The sequence below is a fragment of the Xiphophorus couchianus genome, chromosome 23 (genome assembly GCF_001444195.1).
Source record: "Xiphophorus couchianus chromosome 23, X_couchianus-1.0, whole genome shotgun sequence".
In the NCBI taxonomy this organism is placed as follows: Eukaryota; Metazoa; Chordata; class Actinopteri; order Cyprinodontiformes; family Poeciliidae; genus Xiphophorus; species Xiphophorus couchianus.
In genome coordinates this window covers 26,410,541-26,430,566 of record NC_040250.1, presented here as the reverse complement: position 1 = coordinate 26,430,566, position 20,026 = coordinate 26,410,541, and the positions used below count along the sequence as shown (strand labels likewise).

Below are 20,026 nucleotides of genomic sequence, written 5' to 3'. Positions count from 1 at the left end.
TCCACGAGAGCATTATTAATTATCAATAAATTCCTAAAAATGATTAGAGGCAGTTATTAAGTCCAGGCTGGTTAAATAAATCACACTATTTTCAGCAAGTGGTTTTCTGAAGAAGCCTGTTGTAAATTAGATTTTCTTCCCCCCAAGAACAATATTTGTTCATGGTCCTATAAATGTTGTGTAATGCAGTCACAGCCATACAGTTACCTAAAAAAAAATAAACAATAGCTTTTTTTTTTATCATGATGTTAATCACAATAGTAACACAAAATAAAACTCTAAGACCATATTTCCCTCCCCTTGTTTCAAGAGACTGGTTACAGATAGAATGAAATGAAAATCTTAACCAGCATGACATCAGCAGCAGTCCCAAAATAAAAAGCCGCACATTGACGGAGGTGAAGTTCTTCTTTTATAAGTCTCCCTCAGAATGTTGCATGTCTAATACAAATGTCAGCGTTAGGGGACTTTTGAAATAGAAAAACATCTCTCCATTTCCAGAGCAAAGATGATTCAAGAAAACAGTTTTTTTTGTTGTTGTTGCATCATATTGAAACTTGGTTTTCAACTGCTACTGACTTTTAGAGCTGCAGCGCTCCACCCAATGTAGTTTTTGGCAGACTTGAAACTAGAAAGAACCTGAAACGAGAAGCAAAACCCTACTACTACTCAGATTTCTGAAGGGGAAGTGCAGATAAAGTTCTTCCGAGCCCTAATATCCTCCTGATATTAATACACGACGCCTTTATTGCACAGATTATCTGCTGTCTGGCCTTTTCTACAAACATTTTGGATACCTTACCTCTGCAGATGAACCTTTATTAGTACATCATCGGAAAGTGACTAATCTGGAACAGATGGGGTTTTGATTTTTTTTTGTTTTGTGTTTAGGACCTTCAGACATGAGAATGTATTCCATCTCATAACCCATCTGCAGCATTGCTGCCTCAGGAGAAAGAGTTACAGCCTAAGTATGTATCTTGTTGCAATGGTGCATCAGACATTTATAATACATTTTGCATGAAACTCTTACTCACTGCATACACAGCAGCATCACACACATCCAGAAACAGGGCGTTTCTGTGTTTGCAAAAGGAACTTCACTTCCCTGCAAAGCCACGGTTATAGAGTCATCTTTGTGTGTGTGTGTAGGCGTGTGGGGGTGTATGTGAGAGAGACAGAGAGAAGGTTTAAGTGGGAAGAAAATGACAACCGCCAATAAAGCTTTGAACTTGCAGCTCTGATCTTAAGAAATGCCTTTATAGTTAGCGCGGCAGAAGCAAACTAAAAATAATTCCAGGTTGTGTAATTGGCATGCATCGTTAAATGACCTCAACTGTGTGAACGAGAGCCATCAAAAAAACACACCAGCGGCATTCATCACTTTTGGGGCGAAATTACATCGCTGTGTGAAAGGTCAAAGCCGTGGCTCGAATAGTTTCACTTCGGCCTCAAACTACATTGACGCAGCCTCAAAACCTCTCCAGCAGCTGGTTTCAATACCATTTCCAAAGTGAATCACTCACACTTCCTCTTCCTCACGTCCACGTATCATCTGCCTCGTTTTACTCATGCTCCGTTGTGCTTGCAGAACAATTATTTTTTTTCCCTTTTTCCTTTTCCAGGCCGTTCCAGCAGACGGGCCTGTTTTGCAACCCGACTTTGTCAGTAACAGCTGTAATTTGTGTTCATGCACACCGAAAGGCCCAAATATTCATGCAGTGCAGAAAAACGTGTGTAATTCTGCTGTTACAAGATACCTACAGGTTTAAAATGACATCTGGGTTTCAAAACCGAGCAGCGGTGTTGGTGGTTGGAAGTTGGGACGCAGAGGGAGACGTAGTCTGGGCAGCGTTTGTGGTTGTTAGAGGTGAAGAAAGGGAGAGACAATGGGAGAAAAATGGGGAGGAAAGTGATAAGAGGGGGAGAGGAAGGAAGGCAAAGGTGAAAGGCAGAGAGACAGCAAGCACTAAAGGAAGGAAGAGGTAGAGAGAGGCCGATGAAAACGAGCAGGAAAGAGAGTTGGCTCCTTTCCTCCTCCTCTCCCTCTTGGGGTTTGGAGGTATGGTTGGCAGTGATTGCTCCTGGGTAAATTTGCAGCAAGAATTCATAGAAGTCCTATAGAGGTAAATGACCTCCTTACTATACTTTCAAATGCCAAAACAATTATTAAATGTGCTGACTTTTTCCCATTTATGCCATGTTACAACCGCAACCTTAAAAGTGTTTCAGTGGGGCTCTATGGGATAGGCCAACTCAAAGTAGCATGTAATTGTGAAGTGGAGAAAGAAGTGGCTTCGAAAAGTATTTCTGCAAAAGATAATCTAAAAGTTTCGTCTTTCATGACTTCATAACTTATGGTCACTTAGGTGTATCATGGGATTAAAACCGATGTTAGTATATATATTTTTTTTTTACATATCGGTATTGGGTCAGCATTAACAATCGTCATTTGTTTTGTACTTGTTGCCATTTGTGTTAGTATTTCCGGAGGGTGAGGCTGACCATGTGATCATGTGACAAAGATGGTCTGTCACATGATCACATGCAATTTCAGGTGTTTGGTCATTTTTTCACCATGTCGAAAGTGTAGATCAATGTATATGATCTATATGATGATGGTAAATATTGACTATCAGCAGCGAAGGTAATATCAGATATCAATATGGGCCCAAATTTTCATGTCGGTGCGTCTGTAGTTAAAAGCCAAACTAGACTTGACAAAAAATTAACTGAAAAGAAATCTACCAGAGTTTTTTTGTTTGTTTGTTTTGGGTCACTTTTGTTGCTCCTAAGACTGGGTATCAAAAGAGAGTTGATATTAGATATTTTTCTGCTCACTTTTTCATTTTCACATGAGAGTTTTGCTCTTTTCTGAAGCTTCTTTTGCAATTTACACATAGCATGCTGTGCAAATAGAAGGCCTCAGACACAATCTTGAAAAGTATGGGAAGGCATGGAATTTGATTTGGCTATTTTCCGGGTCTGGATAAGAAACTTGCTTCTATTTCCAGGCTGTATTCACCCTCAATTAAGCATATAAAATTCCCAAAAGTTGGAAGCTGAGTTGGTCCAAACATCGCTTTCCTAACTTCCACCTCAGACATGATTGCCATAATGTCAGCTGTTTCTTCATCTACCGGGTCGGGTCTATAGACCAAGCTGCCCTTGACATTTGCTCATGAATGTTGAATGAAAATGCCTTTAGCAACACATTGGAAAGCTAATCTACAGTAGACCTCACACCTTGACAACCTGTTGAGAAAGCTGTGCAGAACAACCCTGGTGAATAGTCAGTTGTATGACAAACGGGTGATAGAAGAGCAAATAAAAATTTGACTTGAACTCCAAGACAAAGTCCGAGGACCCTCTGATGCTCTGTTTCGCAATGAAAAATGTCCTCATTCCAAAGGTGTAAAAGTCACATTTATCACAGAGACGGATGAGCAAGTACACACAGAGCATTACAAGCAAGCAAGGACTCTTTGGAAAGCTTCATTCCTACAATCAGTTAGCAGAGAGGAGTCGATAAGTCAGTCAGTCCGTCAGGGCACAGAGTACACGTTATGTAGCTAAATAACAAACAGGCGTGAAGGAGGTCAGATCAGAGGAAGGCTGAGATGGAGATTTGCATCTCGTTAGCAGTGAGACAGAATATTAAAACTTCCAGACAGAAACAGCAGGAGTTTCTCTCATTTGGGGTTTGTTCACTGGAGACATCTTGTATCTAATTAGCATTATGTGGGAATATATTGTAGTAACCTTTTCACCAATGCTCTCTTCACTGCATTACCTCATTCTGCCATCTTGTTTGCGCATGTGAATAACGACGGGAAGCAAGGGGAAACGTAATTGTGTCTTAATTCAACAGTGTGCAGGCTACCGCAGTGTGTGTGCACGACTCTGCCCGTCTGACACTGCAGGATTTCAGTGTCAGAGAGCGAGAAACTGTCTCCAATTAATTCCGATAGAGAGCCATTTTACCGAGGGTGCGTCTGAGTCGCGTTGTTAATCAGTGGCTTGGCTGAGAGGAGGACACTTAAAGTCTGTGTCAGCTGCGGTGGCTGCGAGCAGACATGGCTGAGTCTGGCTGGACAGGAAGGGCATGTCTTTATTTATCACGGTCAGGCCAGTGGCTGCCTCCACGGCTTAATCCTTCGCCGTTATGGGGACAGTGTCCTCCGCCTGGGGACTGAATGGAGGACACAACACACCCAGGGGTCAGTGGGCCTTGTGTAAGTGATTTCTCATTCAATACCAAAGAGGGATGATTGTGAGAGGGTTTTTTGGGGGGGAGGAAGGAGGTTGGATGGAGGACTGACTGTTTTGAATTTGCTGCTTCAGCAAGTTTTATTATGAGCAGTATTATTGTGAAGCTTGTCAGAGCATCCCTTTTCGTTTGGATTTACATGATATGTTCAGGTTGTGCTTGTTTTCTTTTTTTTGTGCAAGTTTATAGGGTGAAATAAGCAACAGCCAATAAAATGTGGTAGTGGTCTAAATAAAACCAGGACATGGCTTCTTAAAAATGTGTGGTTTTTTTTCAAGTAGCATCTTACACCTTGTGTTCTTCCTCTGACTTCCACACTGAAGAGTGTTGTTTTATTTCCACTGTCACAACAGTCCTTGTTTTTCTTTCTTTGTGAATGACTTCAAATACATGTACATATTGTTTTTATTCTTATTTTATTCCCTCTAATGTTTATATTTTTACACTTTATGTCTGTATTCCTTGAACAATTGAAAACTGAAGTCAAATTCTTTGTTTGCGCTCAATATCTTGGTCAATAAAGTTGATTCTGGTTCTTTAATGTTACTTGATAGTGTTTGGGTGTGGTGCATTCACTGGTCAGATGTTTGAATTTCTGACCAGCCAATTATCAGATTCTGGTCACAGATTTTTCCATTCATATTTGCACAAAATGAGTCAAAAAGTGAGCATATTGTTTCTAGATGACTTTGTCTTAAGATTACCTAAATGACCAGTCTGATGATTTCATGTATAGAGGTTGTCATAGGCCTTTCTGGGTGAATGAAAAACAGTCCCAATGCTACTGCTAGCTTCTCCAACGTGCCTTCTTCAACTCTTGGTACAAGACGAAATCCTAAATAGGAGAGTTTTAATTCTTTACTTAACTAAATAAATTTCTGCACAGTAACACCACTCTAATGCTGACAAGAAATATTAGCACTCCAAAGGAATTTATCTAATTTGGGTGTAGTTTGGTAAATGTGCAGACCAATACTGGGTTTAGATTATACTATCTGCCAAGAAATGGAATATGTAGAACAAGTTCTAGGACCAATGCTACCGGTGTTGCAGAGCCACTTTTCCCCGTTTTATTCCTGGCATCATGATGCGAGGTACTTTTAGAGTATGACCTCTTGAAGGGATTCACCCAGACAGCGCAGTTCAGTGTTAGTGACATCCTGTTTCCTTATGTCTCATCTGATCTGAAACAGCTCCCCGATGTGAGCCTTCGACATCCACACATGACTATCTATGTCTGCAGCCAGCCTGAGACATTCTGAAGTCTTCCAGTGACCAGGCAGGTCCCCCAAATCGCTCCCTTGTCGAAATCTGTGTCAATCTGTCAGACATCCAGTTACAGCATTCTCTGGCTGACTTGCTGTGGGAGATACAACACCTGAATCAGTTCCCAGTGAATCCCTGCTTGCATCCAGGCCAAAGGACAGATCCCTCCGTGCTGACATGAGATCAGTGCTTCTGCTTCCCGCTCTGTTATCCAGTTGATGTGACGTTTTAGTCACCGCCATGCAGTCACAGGAGCATTCAATGCATTCTCCATTTAATTCAGTTTTATTTCATATCCTCTACTCTTTCTCAGTGATTAATAGCACTAATAATAACATTTTATTTGTAATGCACTTGACATGTAAATCTCAAACTGCTGCATAATGACAATTAAAGCTGAGCCTTTTTAGTCAGTGAGTGTATGAATTTGAGGCTATCTTTTAGCTACAAAAATAATTATTTTAATTCCCTAAGCGTCCGTGTTGGCAGTATAACAACATTTTGGATTATCTTGAAGCACAATGCATGGTATAGACCGAGTCATAGGGAATATTATTTTTACACTATGAGAACTGAAGAAGTATGTGTTTTGCCCTCCTTTTTGGAAATTGTAACTCTAGGGGTTTACACTAGTTATTACTGTGTTATTGTTATTGTGTTATTACAAATCAGCTCAAAATTAACATTATCAGTTGGCATCTGTTCATGTGTTATTTTTATAGTACCTGCTATTTAATTTGTTATCCTTGAGCTCTTTGTTAGAACATGTAATATTTCTCAGTATTACAAAAATGTTAACTTTTTTAATAAAAGTTGAACAAAAATGTGGTTATTGAGTTACATTTCTACATCTGCAACTACTTTTAGACAATGTTTTTCTTTTTTTTTTTTTTTTTTTTAACTTTTCCATCAGTGCAATGATCCTTTACGGAAACAGACTAGCTGTGACTGTTGAGAAACTGGGCGACCATGAACCGTTCAGATTACAATCTGGGAAGCTTCTGTGGACGTCTCTGATGAGGATATGTTGAACCCGGACACAGCGATTTCAAAATGCTGTCGCAAATGCTACGTTCCTTTGTAGATCCGAGAATCTACAAATGAACGTTTGCACTGCTAAGTTTCAAACTCTGTAGTTGTCGGTTGCATTTATTTAATGCAATTATTTAAATATGTTTTATTATGAAAATAAATGACAAAATGTAATATTTTGTCATGAAGAGAAAGTCTCTGCAAACACTTTGAGGAAGGGATTGGTTTCGTAGAAGTACAGAAGATGTGCAGTGCCTTTTGAACATATGTATTCCTCTTAAACGTTCTCATATTTTGTATTGTTAAAAATGCAGATTTCATTGTATTTTGTTTGGATTCTCGACACACTTTGGTATGTAACTGTGAAGTGGAAGTTCTGGTTTTAGGAGTAGGAATTTGAGAGTAAGCTGACTTCATACAAAAATGCCGTACCATTTTATATTGGCATTTGTAAGAAAACAAAAATCTTGAAACCAGTTATTGTTTTCCTTTTACCTCACAGTGATGTGCAACTTTGTGTTTGGCTTTCACACAAGATCAGTTTAATCTGTCCTGACCAATTGGCTAGTTGTTATCCTTTTGTGTATATTTCATAGACTTTCCATACATCACAGCCTTGAGTCTTGACACGGTTTTCAATTTCGCCCTTTTCACCTGACTGCCCTTTACAGCTCCGGTCCTCTTTGCTTACTTTTTTTCACTCTCCTCTTATGTCACGTCTTATTCTTTCTGACTGGCTCTCCCAAGAGAAAATGAAGTTAGGCAGACAGTGGGGTGAATGGAGAATTACATCACAGGCTGAGTGTTTTCTCGAAGACAGTGTAATGTGTGGCTGTGTGTGAGGGAATGTGAACATGTTTGACTGTTAGATCTGGAATTGGCTCGGGTAGATTTGTCTTTTATGTCTCGGCGTCGCAGCAACAAGAGTTTCTCTGGTCTGTGGGCTTTTACTGTCATTTTTGTACGTTTTTGTATGATGCCCATGTGGTTAAACTGGTTGGGATGCTAACTGCTTCTTTACGTTTTTCCACCAGGGTCGCCATGTCAAGACTGGTCAGCTGGCAGCTATCAAAGTCATGGAGGTCACAGAGGTAACTGTTTTACTGCTTTTACTCTTGCTGCAAATTCTCTTTGTATCCTTGCAGTATCTGGGCCCTAAATCGTTTAGTCCTTATTAGACTTAAAAAATCAATATGAAGGAATCCAGGGTACTTTACCTTTGGTATATAATGCTCCATCATTGTCTTCCTACATAATTGAGACTGCAGCATACTCAATTTGTTCACCAGTTGATGCCTAGTTGACACTGCAATTTTAATGCCAAATTTTGTCCCGATTTCCCTCTTCTGACAACCTTAAGGACACTCCGCTTAGCCTGGTGGCTAATCGGAGTGCCTTGTGTAGACATCTTCCTGCCATGTGTAGTGTTTGAAGAGTGTTCTGATCCGCCCCAATCTAAAATCAGAGATATTCAACGTGTTGGATTGTCTTGGCCCGATATTGCAATGTGTTCGGTGGCCCCTGCGGACACACGAGAATCACAGAGAGGAATTCTTAACAAAGACAACAAAACAACTACCATGTCGCACCAGAAAGTCCAGCAGACATCTAAGGTGTTTTTTTCTATTGTTTGTTTCTGTGTTAAACTTGTTTTTCGGGACTTTGTGTCTGATACCTGATTATTGATGAGTGAAATTGGTTTGTGTGCATTGTGCTGCTCCTACCGTTTGGTTGTACGCCACGCACTGTACAACCAAACCTGCTATATATAAGACTTTTTATCATTAAGTGTGTGGCCTGTCAGGTTTTAATAATCAAACGACAATTTTATAAACTTGTCACGTGAACTAGGCATAAGAAAGACAACCACAGATTTTTTATTTATTTATTTTTGGACACATGGCCAATTTTGCTGTATTGAACATTCTAAGATGCAATAAATTCCACACATATCTGTCGCTACTGCAGAACTTATGCAAGTATTTCTTGAATGTCATTGCAATGTCCCAATCGTAGCTTTAGTCAAGCTCATGGTGCGCTTTGTACGTCACAGTCTGTTTGATGAAGAATCACACCTCAGCATGCTGAATAGTTGGAGTGTCTCCAACTGATAGCAGCCTGACCTACTTTTTGATTGACACAGCTAATATTTATTTGACAACCAGGAACTCAAGGAAATGAACTTCCATCTTCGGAAGATCGACAAAAGTCGGCAGAAGAGACACACCAAAACTTGACCCAGTGGGACAGTGCGTTCGCTCTTTGACACCTTTTGTGCTATTATACTTAAAGCATAAAAAACAATCAAGAAAAGTGAAAAAAAGAAATATCAAATCTCATTTTCCAAGTACAGAACTCCGCATTTATCTCAATATGTTTCTTTTTTTCACAGTTTACAGGTTATTTACTCAAGCTTTAAAGTTTTTAACTGAACTCCCTAAAGATCCAAAAGTCACGAGAGGACACAACCAGCAGCCCAGTAAAACAGCCTGCAGAAAACTTCCCTGATTGTTCTGTCACGACTCCAAACAGACGGCTTCTCCTCTGTGTTTCCACTCACTGCTCACTTAGGTCATTGAAGCGATTTGAACTCTTACAATCCACTCGGGAGCCTCTCATAATTCTCCTGTCAGAGTACGCACATACAACACGGATCAAACTGGAATGTTCTTTAATATAGCACTTTCCCCGACTAAATCGAATTACGAGAACAACTCTCCTCCTCTCCGTATGCTTCTCATGTTTCTTTTTTTTTTCTCCCCCCCCTACACACAGAAGTAGTTTTTTATTAGATCTCTGTGATATTAAAGCTCTGTTCACTTTACAGTTTAAAAGCCACAGTGTTACGTTGTTGTTTCGCTATTATGAAATATTAATAAGTTGCTGTGGAGTAAATCAATTTGAGGTTAGAAAAACCTTTGCGTGAGTTTACAGATTGGAACAGGATTATACATTACACCTCTATGAAAAGGTTGGAATTAAACATGTTGACACATCTTTGTATTTATGTGGATTAAGTAACTTTGTCAATTTTTTACTAAGTCTGATTTAATTTTGCAGCCATTTCTAAGTTTGCTCAAATTTGGCTTTCTAAATCCATTTTGCAACAGTTTGACCTCAATGTCACAGAGTTGACTTTTTTTTTTTGTGGGACGTATTTTTGTTGTTGTTGTAATAATACATTAATAACGGACTTATCAAATGGTCTAATTCAAATCATTTAGCTTAAACAGGTTAGCTGCATTCTACAAAGTCTGCTAAAGCGTTTTGACACATATTTGACCTGTAATAAAAAATTTTTACGGCTCATCAGGATAATATGTTCATGAAAGGATATCAGTTAGATCTTTAATAACTTAATGTGGCCAGATTCCAGTCGACCTGATAATTTGACCATCTGGAAAGTTTAGACATTACTATGAAAACACATGTTGTTTAATCACCTGTTCTTGTTTTTATCTTTCTTTTCTGCAGTGAAATCCATTATTATCAGTATCATAACCATATGTTCTGCATTTACCTATGTCAAGTTTTAAGTTTTCATTTTGTTTGTGTAAAAAATTTCACACACTGACCATCTCAAATTATAATCTTTTGAGTTTTAAAAGTTCCAGCTGAGCAGCCACAGTTTAAGGTCACTGTGCCTAGCAAAAAAAAAAAAAAATGAACGTGATGATGATTTTTGCATCTTCTGTTAGACAGACCCAATAACTAAACAGTTTTATGTTTTTCTAAACAATGGAGAGAATAATTAGCAGATTAAACAACCAATCTCAAGGGATAGATAAATTTAATAAAAGTACTATTCAATGTTTGTTTGTTTTATGTCGACTTAAAGTCATAACGCATTCAGCAGGGCATAATTTTCCCTAATGTTTTCTTTGGCTTTACATTTCGTGGCACTGTTTATTACTGGAGGAGCGTGTCATTGTTGTGACATTTAAAGGCAATTTTTTCAGTTGTGAAAAGCTGTTGGGCACTGAGAGACATTAAGAAAGAGTTATAGTAAATATATACAGTATTTTCTTTTGCAGAGAGAACAGTTACCTGGTGCACATCAATCACAACGTGTTAAAAACGTAGCCTTAAACCTCAGTCTGAATTTCAGCTGAGCAACTTCTTCTGGAAATGATTAGAATAGAAATTTAGAAAGGTGAGCACAAATAATATAATATGAGGTCATGTTTATACCTATATAACACTGATATGTTGTAAACCTGAGATTTCACGGTTTGTTTACATTCTTGGAGAAAAGCAACATTAAAAAACCCCCAACTATGTTGACGCCTACATCATATGTGTAAAGTGTCACTGTCAGACTTACAGCTCACAACATTCTAGCAGTTTTATGTTTCTCTTAATCCGGATTTGTTTTTTGAGCGAGTTATTTTGGGGAAAATCTTTGACCTCGCACAGCTTTAGCCATGCTCAGCGTCGCCTGCCTTTGAAATCTGATGTCATTTATGGCGACTTTGGTGCATAATACAGCACTGGTATTGCAGCATTTTAAAATGGAATCAGAGTTTTTGTAAATGCAGATTTTTTTTTTTTTTTTTTATGTGAAATGTCTACATTGAAATAAATATTTGGAGCAAAGCAGCTGTGGCCAAAGCTAAGCTGGGAGACACAAAACTACAAATAGTTGATACTTTGTTGATGAATTGTTTAATTCACCGACCTCTGGCAGCCTTTTTGTCTTGTATTTACAGCTTTTATTTCATTATAAAAGACCATTAACTTGACCTCTATATCGGTGCATGTTTGAACTTTGAAGTTAAACTGTGAACATGAAGCCAAACTTGGGACCACTTGCTGGTGAAGCATGAACTCGCACAGAACAGTTCACATGCACATTTTCATCATCAACGAGTTGGACTTTTCCTGTGGACTTTTTTTTTTAATGATTTCTCTGCTGGTCTGCTACAGACAATCTGTGGAAATGCCTGTCTATTATCTGCCATCGCACACTGACTCACACTTGTGCACGCAGACGGCAGTCACAGTCAGGCGGGAGGCAAAGGGGCTTTCTTTTGTTGTTGTTGTTGTTTCAGATAGCGGCGAAAGTTCCCACTCTGCCCTGTCATTTTCTGGTGTCTGTGTGGAGATTTAAAAGCAGGCAGGAACTTGGAAAAAAGTCCGACTCCTCCAGCTCCCCTACCATTCATATGTCTCTTCTCATTTCCCATGATCTCCTTCATTGCAGTGGACAACTTAGGGGTTCATTGACTTGGAGAAGTTATAAGACATTTCTATTATCATCCCTTATGTTGTAAACCAGTAAAGTGAGTTTAAAACCAAAACATTGCTTATTGTTGTGTTAATTGTTCATACTCTGAGTTATTTCTGTCTGCTGTCATTGTTGGCCGCACTGACAAAACTTGTGCTGTCTTTAATATTTTCTCTTTTGTTGGGTGTTTTGTCTGTAGGAAGAAGAGGAGGAGATAAAGCTGGAGATTAATATGCTGAAGAGTTATTCCCATCACAGAAACATTGCTACTTATTATGGTGCCTTCATTAAAAAAGGACCTGCGGGACAGGACCACCAACTTTGGGTTCGTAAACTGGAATAGTTGAAAAATATTTCATGTTCCGAGCATTCTGTTTGTTTAAAGACGCCGATATTTAGAGCTTTCCATAAATGTGGCAGAAACGTAGCACTACTAACCATTAAATTGTTTGCTTCTTCAGTTAGTGATGGAGTACTGTGGCGCTGGCTCTGTGACAGACTTGGTGAAAAAGACTAAAGGAAACTGTTTGAAAGAGGACTGGATTGCCTACATCTGCAGAGAGGTGCTAAGGGTAAGGAACAGAGCAAAACACACATTTATGTAATCATAACTGCCTTGTATAGAAAGAGCCTGGTGAGCCCTAATGTGTTGTTAGTTGTAAATATCCAGTGCAGCCTACAGTTATGGCCTTTTGGTATCAGGACCTAATGATATGACGAATTCCTTAGTAATGTTTAGGTAATGATGAGCAGTTGTATAATGATATACAATGGACAGGTTAACTGTTTAACCTTCAAGCTGAAATACTTTGGCACAATGCTGATTGACAGACTATTGGCTGGCATCTGCAAAGCAGCCAATCCAGGAGCACCATTTATTTTGCTTGACGCTGATTGGCTGAACCGCCAGAAGCAGAGACAAGGACGACTTTAATTATTAGCTTCTGTAGTAGCAGTGCTAAGATGGTTTCCATTTTGCGTATTAATGCATATTTAGGTATATTTGGAGTTTGAAATATTAAAATAGGGAGATATAAGCATTTTTAGAGGAAAAAAATAAAAAATGACGACAAGGATTTTTAGTTTGCATTTTAAAATATCTTTAGCATCTTATGCTTGGGTCACGATCAGTTCACTCCTCTTATAAATTCAGCCTAATGTTGTCAAGGTTTGTCCAAGGTTTGGGAGACTTCTTCTTTTTAATCACCAAAAATGGGGTACAGAACTGCTATAGCCATAGAAATTTGAAATGGCGAAAGAGTGAGATGACTCTTGGCCTGTCTAATTCTCTCTTGTTACAGCAAAAATAAACAAGGATTTCTCCTTAAAGAATATGGTTTCCTTAAAAATAGCCTCCTTTCTTACTTAATCTGACCTCATTTTAAAACACCTCAGCGATTCTCCAACAGTGACTCTTCTTTCCACACCAACAACTTGCACACTGGAGAGGATTCTTGTTAGTGCTTAGATCCAATCTGTTCACTGATAGGGAAAGAAAAGGGGAATATTTTGTTTCCGACCAGCTGGTCAGGGCAGGTCAGGTGGAAAATGGTCAGATTCCAACCAACTTCTAACTTCTTCCCAAAAAGAAAAGGTCCAAGACGGAGTTTGATGCTTACTGCTTCCATAGGAATGAAATAGCACAAGCGGGCTGCAAAGTTTTGGATTTGACCGTTTTGTAGTGTTCAGGTCCATCTTAAGACAATGCCAAAAGGGAAAGACAACTTCAGGAAGCAGTTGTTGCTGCCTATCAGTCTGGGAAAGGCCAAGATGTCATTTCCAAACAATGGCGTCATAGCTTTCAGCAGTTATCGCCGCTGTCAATCTTCGCCAAGGTGGACGTCCAAGAAACGGTTGTAAAGTTTTCTTTGAAAACTAAGCCAAATCCTTCTGAAATACGGTCACTGGGTAGTTGAGAGCAACATTGAGATGATTGGTTGTAAGGGGCAGCCACATTTTTTGGAGGCACCTTAAAGAGGGTGTGCGTGCCGGCACCTCATACCAACTCTCAAGCACAATGGTGACGGGCTTGTTTTTGCTTCTCTGTGTATCCGAATATTCTGGTGTCAGTGTAAGAAGCTGAAGGTTGAATGAAACTAGTCATCTAACAGGATGTTTAGGAAAATGATTTTAAGCATATCAGCAAATATCTAACAGAATGGCTAAAACACAAAATAAAGTATTGCTTATTGCTTATTTTAAGGTGTTGAAGTAGTAAAAGCTGTCTGAGGGGCTTAAGAAAGCTTTGCATAAACTTCAATGAGCCGAATAAATTTGAATAGAAAGCAAAGCCAACTGGAAGTAAAATATGAAAAAGTTGCCAAAAATTAGCTTGATCACACACATTTCCATTAATCAGGATTAGCTTCACCAAAAAGTGGCAGTACAGGCTCTAATGTTTCATAGCAAACGTGTGGCTAACTTGGCTATACACTGTAGCTTGATTCAGTCTGTTTTATTGTTAGTTTGTGGTTTGATATGACAGATGGCTCTGCCACAATTATGAATATGTACACCACTTTCAATGCATTGTTATTGAGCTGTAGAGTAAAGCACCACATCCACTGTTGATTCCACATTTTAATTTGCAATGTATGTGCTTATGTGTTTTGTCAGTATGTTAAAAAGCTGTATTATAAACTGCGACAAGCACTTGGTAATGCTTTTTCTAAATGCTTTGATCCATTTAAATCACAAGTGTTCACACATTTACAAAGGAAGTGTAACATAATCCACATTTCCAAGCATGAATTGCTGAGCAGACTGAGATACAGTTACACCGTTTACCCATTCTGAAAAAAATTCCCAACAGGTCATGTGATTTTTGTATCTGCAACTAGATTTAAGCTTTGCTTTAGCTGTTGTTTATGACTCATATCAATCATTTGTATTTTGGTGTTTCATCCCAGTTTTGTGTATACCAGGGAACTAAAGATGCTTTTAATGCAGTTCCTCTTTCCACAGCGACTCTTTACATCGGTGCTACTCTAATTCTTAAAGTTCAGTGTCCTGCAAAAATATCCAAATAGTTAGTTTTATTTTTCATTTTCATACTTAACTGGACAGTTTAAAGCAGTGGTTCTCAAACTTTTTTCAGTGATGTACCCCCTTAAAAATATATTTTTAGTCAAGTACCCCCTGACACGGGCAAAACATTTTTGGAATAAAAAAGAGGTACAGTGCTGTAAAATCACTGTCTGATTTATTAAAGCCAAACAATTTATATCAGTGAACCTGACAAATACATCCATTTTGCAAACATTGCATGGTTAAACAAAAAAGAAAAACAGAAGACGGTGACCACCAGGAAGGTATAAAACCAGTCAAAACTGAAATATGCAAAACGCTGCTAATTTATATTGGTCTCTTTAATGGTACAAAATTATATACATTATATACATAAATAACTAAAATATGTTCACAGAAATAAATCTGTAATTTAATTATAAATAAATTATATTTTGTTTACAAAATAAATTAACTTAATAAATAAAGATTTGCTCACAAAAAAAATAAACGTTACCTCTTTTAGGATAAAAAAAAAAGAAGATTGCACTTTAATCACTTTGCAATGAACATTTGATTTGATCCCAAGACTTATTATGAGGAGCCTGCTGATTTTTTAAAGATATTTTGAAAAGCTTCATGTACCCCCTGCAGTACCTCCACGTACCCCCAGGGGTACGCGTACCCCCATTTGAGAACCACTGGTTTAAAGCATAAGGTTGTTTAGGAGATGATGAGATTTTAAGAAAAACTGCTTTCTGTGGTCTCTCTTTGAGTTTGTGACCGTATTAGCATACCTAGCTATCCTTCAGCTCGCCTGAGCCAAGTTCAAATAAATCTCTTCGCTGATGATATTGTGCTTCTGTCAAGAACGAGAATAAAACTGGGATATTTATTTTTAGTGTTTAGAATTTTGTAGGGGACACAAAAGAAATCTGGACAGTGGCCAGTATTTTCTGAGCTGCAGTCAGCCACGCTGTCTCCTGATTGTTTCAATATCACAACATCCCCTCACACATACACCCCTACACACACGCGCACGCCCGCGCACAAACACACACACACACACATAGAGACACTACGGTCTGACATAGCGTCATTGTCTGAAATAGGACTCACTTCCTCTGTTTATTTAACCTCCTTTGAAGAAGCAAGAATGCAAGGACCCAGAAGTGTGTGTGCTCTGACACTAAGCAACTAGGAGACGTTCTCAACTTGAACACTTTAGCATTTAGAAGAGACCTATTAGGAAAAAAAGAAATATTTACTGTGGCCGATTTTCTTTTTCTCCTAAAACTCTAAATAATCTCTAAATCGTGTCAGTTTCCCGATATTTCATTATGTAAGCACAGGCATGTTTAAAATAGAGCACACTCTGCATTAATGCTATGTTTTATCATCTATCCTCTAGAATGTGGTCGCTACAAAACCACAGCCCTAATTCCACAATGTCAATAATTGTTATATGAAGAGAGAAGGTTTGTGAAAAACTTAGTACATTTTGCATTTGCATTTTTACAGTCACTACACTAGAAATTTTAAAGAGGTGTGCTTTTTATTATGTCCATTTGCAGAACGTTCAAAAGTTTCATCAATATCTCTTTCCAATTTCCAACTTCATAACCTCTAGTGTATTTTTATGGAATTTTCTTAGACAAAGTTGTGTATAATTGCAATGTTAATGTTTGTAATGTAATGTTTTTTGCTTCTATTTCAGACCCATCGGGTCACATCTGCACATACATGGTTAGCACTACCTGCCCCATTGTTGCAAACTTAGCAATTTTGTCCCTGCATTTAGCAACTTTTCAAGAAAAAAGAAAAAGGAAATCAATAACGGTAATCGGCAGGTCAGACTTTTAATAGCTTGGTGATCTGCCAGAAAACTGCAATCGGCGTACCCCTCATATTATATTACCTTTATTTTTGTTGTTGCAACATGAAAAACTATAATGAACAACCTGATTGTGACTCATATTTTTATTGCATGACAAATTAAGACAAGCTCAGAAATGTCCATTTGCACGATTTATCGTTTTTCTCTTTTATCTCTCTCTTCCTACCAAAAACTGGACGATAAAACTCTTTAATCTGGGGGTTTGGTCTCAACTATCTCTTTTTTTAAGGGACAATTTAGTTTACAGAGACTCCATCATTTATTTTATTTGTTGGTCCTGTTTTATTTATTCATTTATTTATTTGTTTATTTAAAATGTTTTCCAGCTCCAGTGTTTAATGTTCATTAGAATTTAAAGTTTATTGATCTTTGTGAATGTGTTCTTGTACTATTATGGCCTTACCATTATTATTATTTCTTGAAAATTATCTCAAAATTACAACACTATTATTTATTGCAATAATTTCTGGGACTACTTATCGTCCAACAAAATTTATACATATATACAAATATATATAAATCTAAATGTTATACAAAGACAGGAGTGTTTCTCTTAAATCAAAGTTAGACAGGAAATGGCTCCAAAGACTGTTTATAGAAGAGAGCTCCAATGTGTAATCTTGTTGTTTTGACTGACTAAAGCCAAAGTCATTATATTCTTACCCCAGGAAATTACAGTCATTTGTTAAAAGAGGCATAATATATGTTCCTTACAGTAAGAATGTTTACAGTTGCGCCACAAATCTGACAATCCGGGTCTGTATGAATCCAGGCATGTGACGAAGACGTTCTTTGACGGCCAGTGTTTGCCACTTTCATACTTGCGAGTCATCTGACTCGTCCGTGAACGGGCGCGCTCATTGTGGACGTCTTTGTCTTCCAGGGTCTTTCCCATCTTCACTCTCATCATGTGATCCACCGAGACATAAAGGGACAAAATGTTTTGCTCACGGAGAACGCCGAGGTCAAACTGGGTAAGACAGAACGCAGCAAGACGCAGAGTACTAACGAGGGAGTATAAGAGTATTTCCTTGATGATTTCTCATATTTTCATACTCCAGTTGACTTTGGAGTCTCGGCTCAGTTGGACAAGACGATTGGTCGAAGGAACACTTTCATTGGTACTCCCTATTGGATGGCTCCAGAGGTCATCGCCTGTGACGAGAATCCGGACGCCACCTACGACTACAGAGTAACTTTTCTTTCAACGCAAACAGAACACAGCACAGAAATTTTGAAAATGTTTTTGTAGTGCAAAACTCCAGTGGAGAATCAGCTCCTTACAAACAGCAAACAGTGAAAAAAATAAAATAAAAGATTTGGAGCCGACGGCAACAGCTAAGTTGCAGCTGTTTCTCGGTGTGTAGAGCTGTTGTCTTGAGATCAGAAAGTTGTGGGTCTGATTCCAGCTTGTCACTTGTTGATGTGCCCCTGGGCATGACGCACAACCCCCAAGTTAGTTTTAATCTAATTATTTATGTAAAGTCTTGTTTTCCTCTGATCTATTAGATGCAAAAAGATACAATCTTTTCTCACTGTCTGATATTAAACTGAGGCTAAAGGCACATTTACATGTGACAAGAGAAAGCAAGAATCAAACCCACAACCTTTGCAAAACAGCTACTACACCCACTTAGGCATTGTCACCTGATGTATGTAAATCTGTGGTTTCAGTTTTATATTTGTATCATTTTGTCTCACTTACAAAGAATTTAAATCATATTTCTTGTTTCAGTGAATCCACTGATTCATTTCTAGAAGTGAGATTTCAGTTTCAGAAATCTTTGTATTTGAAACATTGTCTATTATTGATGGGTATTTTGTCTTGGTCTGCAGCCAAACTGACTCATAGGCTGGAATGCAAACAGCCACCAAATAGGGTTTCATCTTAGCTTGTGTTTATGCTACCGACTCAGCTTTTTCTGTTCTCTTTTGTTTTTAGAGCGATCTTTGGTCATTAGGCATCACTGCACTGGAGATGGCGGAAGGAGCTCCTCGTAAGTTACAAATACAAAAGATGTAGGTCTGTGATGTCGAGGTAAAAAGTCGGTACACCCTTAGTCAGCACCTATGTTTGGATAAATTTATCTCACGATACATTACACCGTGTTCATACTTATTTTAGTAAAGAAACAGTTTGTAAAACTAGCAAATATTTCAACTGGGGGAGTTAGTAACAGGAAATTGCTATATAATAGATAGGTTGATGAACTGTGAATTCAGGTGCATATTAAGGATAAATATGTTGTTGTTGCCCATAAATCAGTAAAGGGTTATAAGGTCATTTCCAGTCAATTTGTAGTCCATCATCCTGGGACTGTGGTGCACAAAGTTCAGGCCTGGCGCCATTTGCCATTTGAAATTTGCATGTATCTTATGCAGATGGACATGATTAAAATTTTGTTTTTTAAGGAGGAGGATCTTATCAAAAATACCTACATTTTCTTAAAATGAAAATTGAAGTCATTGTCTTCTATTACTACCAATTTCGTCTTTTGTTTAAAGTAGATGAAAAGTTATGCCTCAAACATTTAGTGGCATTCATTAAGGTTGGCAAAATACACATTTAAATTTTCTGAAGAAAAAAAGACTTCTTAATCTATTGTAGTGGATTTAAAAAAGACAGCAAAAATTAGGAAATCAGGTTTTCTGAAAAATGAAAAGCAAATATTTGACAACCTTTTAAGATACAATATTTACAGGTCAATTGTTCTACAAAAATCTCAGTCACGTGTTTGTTGCGCTGCTGTATTGCAAAGTTAAATTATTGCAGAAGAGGTGAAAACATTTTTTGAAATTATTCAAGGTTTTAAATTGAAAACCAGAAGCTGTTACTTCCCCCCGAAAATATTTCAAACTAAATTTGGCCTGAGAGGAAAAAGTTTTGACACCCATACATTAGGTAAAAAAATTTACAATGGGAAAAGATTTAAGGCAGTTGCCAATTTTCAAAGTTCACCTTAATGGCTGATGGCTTAATCCTGAGAAACATTTCCAACCAAACTCAAGAGCTCTGTCTCAGACATGTTTTTTTTCACATGCTAAAATTTGAAGCTCATGTCAGTAAGTTTTAGAAATAGACAATTGTAAGACCAAACTTGCTCTCTCTTCCTCTCTCTCTTTATAAACATAGCAGCACTTTTCAGGTTTCATCTGAATATGCTAATTTACATTATGTCTGGGTAAATGACCCTGAAGTGGAGACATTTGGCTGTAATGCAGATTGCTGTTTGTATAAAGCCAAATGTCACTTCTTTTTACAAAAAGAAAACACACGTGGTCAAGGGCTAATGATAGGAAAACCCAGAGAGTGAAAACGCCACACAAA

At 38.1% G+C, this 20,026-nt stretch overlaps 1 protein-coding gene across 9 annotated transcripts in view; it reads left to right on the top strand.

Annotated features, from left to right (window-relative positions):
* The window catches only part of LOC114139012 (misshapen-like kinase 1), a 76,124-nt gene that overhangs the window by 8,741 nt on the left and 47,357 nt on the right, over positions 1-20,026 (top strand). For 8 of the 9 annotated variants that reach the window (XM_028008610.1, XM_028008611.1, XM_028008617.1 and 5 more), the window contains exons 3-8: positions 7,603-7,659; positions 11,995-12,120; positions 12,257-12,367; positions 17,582-17,672; positions 17,760-17,890; positions 18,641-18,695. In XM_028008610.1, the coding sequence (XP_027864411.1) occupies positions 7,603-7,659; positions 11,995-12,120; positions 12,257-12,367; positions 17,582-17,672; positions 17,760-17,890; positions 18,641-18,695 (571 nt within the window). Of the gene's footprint in view, positions 1-891; positions 972-7,602; positions 7,660-11,994; positions 12,121-12,256; positions 12,368-17,581; positions 17,673-17,759; positions 17,891-18,640; positions 18,696-20,026 lie in introns of all 9 variants that reach the window. The other variant, XM_028008616.1, reaches the window with a different exon arrangement.